Here is a 9,529-nt window from a genome sequence, read left to right as displayed (position 1 = left end):
TTTAGATATATCAAGCTGTAATGAATTTTTTTTTAAATAGATAACATGCTGCAAGAAATTAGTTTTTTCTTCCTTATAATTGTTGTATACATGTAATGTAATGTAGTGGGATTTGATATAGCGCATTATACCGAAGTCTCAATGCGCTTAAAAAGTGATGAAAAAGCAACTGCTATTGTAACAACAAAAAAAAATGAATGTAGGATGATTTTAATTTAGGTAACAATGAGGCTACTGCATAACTACAGTTGCAAATTGTGAGCATGATTCTGGTTTGACTTCGTTTATTCAGTGCAAACAACAAACAACATATACAAACTAGGGCACTAGGATCCAACCCTTAAATCGGATCTTATATCCAGTGGAGTCTTTAACAAAGAATACAAAATTATCCCAAATAAAAATAACACTTAACTAAATTCTGCGTGTACAACCTTAATAGTCATCTTACATGCTACTTGCCCACTCGTTGCCTTCGATCTTCTTCACAAAATCTCACTGTTCAGAAATTTAACACAAGAACATAATGGCCACAGAATTAACCCCAAGAGTGAAATATATAGGATTAACATAGCCTCTTGTTTTGATAACAATTATGTTATTGAGGTATTGTAAGATTAAAAAAGTATTTTATAGCAGTTTTGTTTTTCAAAAATAGTGTCATCTATTTATAAGCATAAATCATTTTATATACATTCATTCATCTTTTTCTCATATTACAAGCATACATACATACATATATATATATATATATATATATATATATATGCCGGTATATAATGTAAATTTAATAAATACAATATTTTCTGTAGATTGTTAGCATGTTTTAAAATATATACTGAGGCATCTATATCATTAGTAACTTGATCTGTAGTTTAAATACAACTGAGATAATGTTTTATATACAGTTTGTCTAAGCGTCTTTCAAAAATTCTTTTTTCTACACACAAAAACCGATATAATGTCTGTCCTTAAAAAAACCCTCAAATTCAATAAAAAACTAAATTCCTCATGAAACGTTTTAAGTAGTCATCATACTAATGAAAAACGGCTACAAAACAGTTTACAGTCTATTTACATCAAGAATTTCCTAAATTAATTACCAGCCAATTAAGGCAAAGATAGGAACTGTACCTTATATTTAAAGGACATTTTTTCTCTATATAAATTTCAATTGAAAACCAATACAGTAACCACTCTCCTGAAGACGGTCAGAGCAATTTGTCGAGTCAACCAACTAATCAACCAGTGCTTTACCTCAACAACTATATTTTCACACAGTACCGAAAAAATTATTTGATTGTTATTGATACTCGCCATGCAAACCTTCAACAAATATTTTAACCAGTTGAACATATAAAAGTAATAATAGTAATCAAATATTGAATTTTATTAGCTTGAAACCTATACTATAGTACTTTCTTTAAACTTTTTTTCCCAACTGCATTTTGACCGTTCCTTCATACATCAATCGGACGATTGTCTTTCGAAAACAGTATTTATTAGGCAGAAAAACAAACAAAAGTTTTCGAAATTCAAACGTATGACGTAAGTTAGCTAAAGTTTTTGTTTGCAGAATTGGTCGGTTTCACTTCGTAAGCACAACGTTGGAAAAGTTTTTGCATACTGCACATGCGATCGAAGTAGGAGTGCCAATAAAGTTGTGATTTCGTAACGGACTAAATGCTTAGAAAAGGACAGTATTTTAAACTAAGGTTACGTTCACACAACATGTGCCAAATAATAGCCGCATGCGCATGCAATATTGAGCAGGTTCATCTGCTGTGGCTTTGCATAACAACCAATAAGCATGCTTGAAAGCTTAGTAAGGCACATATTTTGAGCACCAAAATTCAATTACGTAAGTTCGTTGAACATTCACGTTACCCCAGTCAGTAAAACAAAAAACATGTAGAAATACTCTGAAGCAAACTCTTTGCTTAGTATAAAACATGGTAAAAACATGGGTTTACGAGACTTTATTACTACGATGTATGTAATGTAAGTTGGACATTACATTACACCAAAATAACTTTTAGGGGAGTCTTTGTGATCACTGACTGTTAGGGCTTATAGTATATATAGTTATTGCATATCGCATATAAAGTGACAGATGATGATAATCGATATTGAATACCATGACATACAATGTCGATAGGTTCCTGGTCTTCATCTTCATATTTAGTTGGGCGATATTTTTGTCTTGAGTTTCAGCCTTACCTGCAAGAAAAGTAATTTTAATAAAAGAGCGCCTCCTATCGATATGCAATTCACAATAAATCGCCTTCCAAATATTAGTCAGATGTTATTTAGCATGTGATAATCGAAGTATGACACAATTTAGGCCAGTCATATCTTACCTGGTAGTTTAACGTACAGTATAACAGCGAGATCACTATACCCTAATAAAAATTCAAGAAAATTTGAACGACATTATAAACGTAATAAAGATCTTCTTAAAACAATTCTTTCACAATCTGATTTGAAGTGTGAAACTTAGACCTAGATACAAGCTAGCCCTTTTTCCCAGTAGATGTAACTGGTCGAAGAGCGCCTATAGATTTTTTTCCTTCACATTCAACAGCAAGTAGAAGACTAGACACTTACAGGATGGAACGATGCTTTAGAGTTGTTTCAGTCGGAAGAAAACAATCCTGTTGTGACAGGAATTGAACACAGGACCCAGGTATTAGAAGGCAAGCATCTTAACCACTAAGTTATTCTACTCAAATGCAAATGATGCCACGTTTCGTACAATGACAATTAAAATGATATTGATATTGAGGATGATATAAAGTAAGAAAATACGGGCTTTACCAGTAGGGCATGAAAGATGAGAAACAAATACGGCATCTTGGTTTTGAATGGATCGAGTTCCATAAATGCGAACAACCATGTTACGATGTATAGAATTAGCACACAGACAAAGGCCACAAAGTTGCTCCTGAAAAGGAGAAAAACGATGTCAAAGGTTGGTTATCTGATAACGTACTAACAGATTATTGTTATTGAATTGTCTTAATTAATAAAATGCATAATTCAATTATATTTAACAGATAATAAAACACATACAATATAATATTGAAATGAAAAAAATATAAGCCATCTTGCGATTAATCTGAAATAATGTAAAATAATTGTTTAATGACAGAAAATATGAAGAGATCTACAAAAAGGAAGAAAACATCTCCTCAGCTGAAATTACAACATGTTTCTTGCTTGCTTGCTGAAACCATAACCACAAGACTTCGTGGAGAACCGGAATAAAGTACTGCCATGTTGATCTCAGTGGGCTGTTACAGCTATGCTGTTATAGGCCTATGTGTATCGGAAGTGAAAAAAGTTGCTTTGTATTCGAATTTTATAAGGTTGTTGCATGAAAGCGCATTTTCTGGTTGAGCTTTTTTTTTTTTTTTGCTGATCTGATATCGCGACATTTTACGGGGATTTAATATTGAAATGAATAATCCTTTTAACGTCCTAGATATCGTGTGGTGCTATCTTGGGTGCACCATACAGAATGGTTGCAAGAAATAAGGGTGCGCAGTTTCTGGTTGAGCTGTGACCTTAACGAAAGAGTTTTTTTTTTTTTTTGCTGATCTGTTATCGCCATATCTTACGGGGGTTTAATATTGAAATAAGGGTGCACAGTTTTTGCCTCATAATATATTTCTTCAGTAGTGGCACAGGTCAGAATAATTAAGTTTTACTAATTTACCAACTTTTAACTTCGAAAGCCAACGAGGATCCAGTGAGATCGAAATGCTTCATCCAAAAGTTTATTTATTATGGGCTTATTTAGTTTATACATATATTTAAATTTCATTTATCTTACCAATATGATTGCAGATCCATTTTAGGTAAGCAATTTAAAACTAAAAATGTATCAAAAAAGGCAGTTTCTGAAATACTTAATCTTTGCAAAGGGATGGACAAAAGGAAACGCAGTCTTTTATCATTATTGGTGTGGAATTGGCGCCATATAAATTATCTTAAAGATCGACAAAATTTGTAACTCTAAGGCAGGCAATATTTGTGTCAATTTCGATTTGTTAATTACCTGAATAATCGAAATCTGTAACACACAGTTTTTATGCACCAAACAAGATTAGCAAATACCCAACTATACTGTCAATATAGGCCAAATTTTACGTCAAAAGTTACAATAAACACGTCTTTCAAACGTTTATAATGAATGAAAAGACAATTTCAAATAGTACGAATGCAGTAATGCATCTAATAAAATGAATGATACTAATAAACGACATGTTTCGGCGCGTCAAACGTCATCTTCAGGCAATAGTGTGACCGGTTTATTTACTAGGCCTACCTAATGGTCAGATGTATGGTTACCAACTAAGGTAAAGCCATGTATACTATAATAAAGCTGAATACTGTGGTACGTCATGTATATACGAATTAGAATGAAAGAGTAATATTGTAATGAGTTGTTTGTTTGTTAAGAGATGAAATTTCCCCAAGCAATAAAGGGCTTCTTTAATTTTAAATTGGTAGTTATTGTGTGCGGAATCAAGAAACCGTCTAAATTAAATGCGTTTTTGCATGTAACTGAGTTTTGACAATTAACTCAGATTAACTCAGTTTTCTTATACAACCGGACTCCAAAGATCATTTATTTAACTTCTCACATTCTAATTTTCTTGTTGACCTGATTGACATTTCACTAATTGGACATTTGTAATCAAAATATATGCAGTCTTTCAGTCAGTCAGACATCACATCATATGCATCTGTTGTTCCTTGTCATTATGAAATACATTTGAGAACACCACAATAGTCAACTCCATTATACAATACAATCAATCAATCAATCATATCAAACGAAGGTCAGGAAATGACAAGCGATAAAAATCACTATAAATCAACGAGTCAATATTTCCTACACATTAAACAAAATCTACATGAAAGTAGCAATGCATACATATATAAGCCAAAGTTCTCAAATATGGAACGGCGATCAAAAAGTTAAGATTTTCACCTACTTAAATGTCTTGTATTCTTCTTCATCACTGCTGTCTTTCACCCTATTCTGAAGAACTCCAATAACGATTACACACACAATACCAAACTATGAATAACAACAAAATTAAATCAAGATTTAGGCACTCGCCGCCACGGAAAACTCGTGGAAAGTGTTTTAATGCTTAAGTGTCATATGGGAACCTGAGGTGCCGAGGAACCAATGTTTGTATTAAATTTTGCCGATTTTTTTTGCGAATTCATTACACAATTGCGTTTTACGGCATTGCAGTTTTTCCAGATCAAACGTGTTATGAGACTCGGAGTAAGAAGTATATGCATTACCAAATAATAATATTACTATAGTTATAAGAATAACGATACGATATTGTTGTAACTATAGTAATATTATAGTTATAAAAAATAAAGTATAGACCCAACGAAGTATTTTGAACGTTAAGAACAAACTCAGCGAAAAGGTTTTCGTTGAGCAGTTTCTGTTGAGCACAAACGTTCCAATTCGAATACGACAAATATCGTATCGTTATTATTATAACTATAGTGACATTATATTTATAACAATAACGATACAATATTGCTATAACTATAATATTATTAATTATGACAATACTGTATCGTTATTGCTATAACTAACGATACGATAACAATGATAATATTTAGAATAATAATACTGTAATAAAAATAATAATAATAATAAATAACTATTAGAACTACAGTAGAACAAAAAACAAACAATAATATGTAATAATAAATAATATTTATTAATAATAATCATAATGATGATAATACCATTTTAAAAACAGTATATAAAACTATTACTATGTATTGAATGTAATCGGAATAATTTGATATAACTGAAATGCTATCCTGGTAAATTACGTTTTAAATTAAAAAAAATAAACTATTGATAGTAACAGTACAGCTTAAAAATATCAAAAAAAGTCATTTTATTGTTAAATTATTATACACGTACAATACATCATACTATCAGGCTATTTATATGAGAATTTTGTTCTTTATTGGTGTGCCATTGAATTGAATCAACGTTAGCTTAGATGTTTCAGCATTAGCAGTACCGTAACTGTCCACATTGCCTACGTTATCGTGTGGGTTCACAGACACTATTGCGTTAACTTTATTATGTTGTCATTAACAAGTGTTTATAATTGAGTTGTCTTATTAATGAAATCACTTACCAATTGCACAAGGCCGATTGGTATATGCATACTCCACCATGTACCAATCTTGAAAGACAACCAGCAGCTAGTAAAGATTTAATAGACATTTAATAATCATGATGATCACGATGATGATCATGGTGGTGGTGATGACGGTTTTGATGATGATGATGATGATGATGATAATGATGATGATGATGATGGTGATTATTATTGTTATTATTATTATTATTATTATTATTATTATTATTATTATTATTATCGTTTTTATTATTATCATTATTAAAATTACCATTGTCGTAATGCTGTCGTAGTCCTTTTTAAGATATAGATATCGTTATTGTTGCCGTGTTCAAAGCAATATAGGCCTATGTGGCGTTATTGTTGCCGTTATCGTTATCATTATCATTTTAACTTCATGATTATAATGTTTACTTACAATTTCTGCAATGGCGATGGTGGCCCATACCCGTCAGTGGCGATAATAATAGCAATTACAGAAATTAACAAAGGTAATCCTATGATAAAAATAAATAACAAAATATTGTGTTATGTTTTGATCCACCGACAACTGATTGATGTTTTTGCAGCTATACTAAGGTACCTTGTAGGGCCTACAATAGGACTAAATCTATTCAAAACAATTATGTAATATGTTATATGGGAGTTTAATAATAAATAAAATGTGGTGGATGAGTTAAACTAGAGAGGGCAATGCCGTACTGCAGTGAGTTCGTCATATTTTCAATAGACCACACCTAAAACCTTTCTTTTATCTTTAAAGGAGTCATCACTATGAGAGACAAAATGGTATACACAACAAAATGTTTCATCACTTTCAAGCAATACACGTAAAAAATGTAGGCATGTTATTACGTTTTACCACGTCACCTTATACACACCAGATGGATTGGATTATATTCGGTATAAACACAAGGATAACCCACGAAAGTCAGCAGAAGACGTATTTCCAGTGAGGAGAGTGCACTGCGTTCTTTAACGTGTACTTGGAACATATTGCACACGGGACCAACGGCTAAAAGGTCTGTCTCGAAACATGCATTTCAGCCCTCCAACTGAAACACAAAGAGACCAGCGATGGGAATTGAACCGAGGACTAAGAGATGGTTCAGCGGACACACAGTGGATCACCAGTTTAGCCAAATGAGCTAAGCTGCTTTCTCAGAGCAAACCTCTGGTGTAATTCTAGTGTTGAAATGTGATAATAAAATAGTGCGAGTTTGGCTATTTTTTGGCGACTTCTTCCTTGGACTACTCATCGGGACAATTAGATTTTTAGGGTCCATTTTTTTTACGCTGTTTACAGATACATTAAACTAAACCTAATGTCATGAAGTATGCAACTCAATTTTTCTGGATAACAGCACTTAACAAATCATTTTTTTTGTATCCCTTTTTACTGTATTTTGTTTATACTAATAAAGTTGAAGATAAATAATATAAGTGAAATAGATAAAGTGAAATACAGTGAGATTTCACTCTGCTGAGAGTGGATTTCACTATTTAAATTTTTATTGATAACGTTAATATTCACTCATTTTAGAGTGAATTTTCACTCGAGAAAGAGAGAAATTGGATTGATCTTTGTAGGCACTCTTTTAGAGTGAAATTCACTCTTTTATAAGAAAGTAAGTGCTTGGTATTAGGAGTGGATAAATGTGACGGCATAAAGGACCGTTACATTTCAGTATACATGGGCTTAAGACCGACATTGTCATCATCACCACCACCACAGTTTTGAATATTTAGTTGATTAAACCTCACAATTCAATATACACAATACGGTAGTCATTATCATTTGAAATTATTCGGACATGTTTACTGCCTCATAAATCAAAATACACAATAGTTATTAACATTTGAGATAATTAATTGAACACGATAAAATGTCTTAGCACAATCAATGTGTAATAGTCTTCAAGGTCATTTTACATAATGGCCATTATAAATTTATAATACTTAGCTAATCATTGCTTTGGACATTATTGGACAAAGACAGTGGAGTAGTGGACAAAATAATTTTTTTCGCCAATAAATATGTGCCTTATCAATCAATAACCAAGGTCATTAAAAAAATACTGAGCACGAATAATTCACAGCACGTTATCATCGCTTGAAATCATTTGATTTAATAGGCTAATAATGATGTCTATACCACAAGATATCAACATAAGCCTAATACACAATAAATTTCAACTAGGTTGTTATAGTATTCTGCAAATCTGACAACATTTCTAAGTACAAAGTTTGCTGCACAAAACACAAAGGAATATTTGTGAAACAAAACAACTTTTATTCAACCATGAGGGTGGGGGGAATAAGCTCGAACCCGAACCCTTGTTAGCAAATGTGCTTGGAACAGCGGAGTCCAAGAGAAGAACATTTTATTGTTGAACAATTGTATTTGTCTACGAAAATATGTTATTGACAAGAGCAGTGGTGGACCAAAAATGTGGTGGATTGTGGTGGTGGAAATCGAGGACGTGGTCCCGGGGAACACCTGGGTCCCAAGAGGAAGGCTGGGTATACTCAGGCCTAACTATTATCCGGGCCAAGGAGCTTCCCCTGTGGAATTTTTGTAGATTTTATCCATTTTTGTCTTTTTTCGTATAAAAATTAATGATTTCACACTGAGATAGATATGTTGGCCTCGCCTCCCTATCCCAGGTTTCTGGTTTCAAATCCCGTAACACCCACATCTCTCCACTCCCCAAACCTCACAACGAGCCATAGTTTTATACATGCTGTAAGAAAGGAAATGTACTGGATGAGAATGAAATAAAATACAATACCCCAACCAATCGCCAACATCAGCCACTTCTTCCATACCCTAGTAATTCCATGGCTCAGAGTGACGAGGAGGTGAACGCCTTCCATTGCAAACTGACAAGCTCCGACCACGTAGAAATATTGAATCAGGAAAGCCATCAGTTTACATCCGGACTAGTGCAAGAAAAATAATTTAAAATATTTCATGAAGTTATATATTTGAATAATTGACACACTGAGCGAAGCAATTCAATTTTCACTGATATACAAATATATTTACTAATATCAATAAATTTACTACTTTTATTACTACTACTATACAGTATTACTAATAGGGCCTACTATTGTTATCTCCGCTGGGAGATATATTTGGGTTTTTTTTAGTCGTTTATTTGTGTTTGTGTGTGTGTGTCATATTTTTGTGTCGTGTGTGTGTGTATTTTTTGGGGGTTTTGTGTGTGTGTGTGTTTGAATTATCTTAAAAACAGCTGCACAGATATAAATGAAAATAACAGGGAGTGTTATGTATGACCCAATGAACAAATGATTACATTTTGGTG

General features: G+C 32.7%; 1 protein-coding gene across 1 annotated transcript; it reads right to left on the bottom strand.

Annotated features, from left to right (window-relative positions):
* Positions 1 to 742: 742 nt before the first annotated feature.
* On the bottom strand, positions 743 to 9,139 carry LOC117109419 (CD97 antigen-like). Its single transcript, XM_033251768.1, has 7 exons — positions 8,993 to 9,139; positions 6,619 to 6,697; positions 6,198 to 6,264; positions 5,004 to 5,089; positions 2,818 to 2,944; positions 2,361 to 2,402; positions 743 to 2,220 (listed from the first exon to the last, which is right to left on the bottom strand). Exons 1-7 carry the CDS (start codon positions 9,126 to 9,128, stop codon positions 2,182 to 2,184), a joined length of 576 nt encoding a protein of 191 aa, XP_033107659.1. The 5' UTR covers positions 9,129 to 9,139; the 3' UTR covers positions 743 to 2,181.
* Positions 9,140 to 9,529: the final 390 nt, after the last annotated feature.

The sequence above is a fragment of the Anneissia japonica genome, unplaced genomic scaffold, assembly GCF_011630105.1.
Source record: "Anneissia japonica isolate Jap-2015-1 unplaced genomic scaffold, ASM1163010v1 scaffold287719_len1884721_cov185, whole genome shotgun sequence".
NCBI lineage: Eukaryota > Metazoa > Echinodermata > Crinoidea > Comatulida > Comatulidae > Anneissia > Anneissia japonica.
This window is presented reverse-complemented; position numbering and strand designations above follow the sequence as displayed.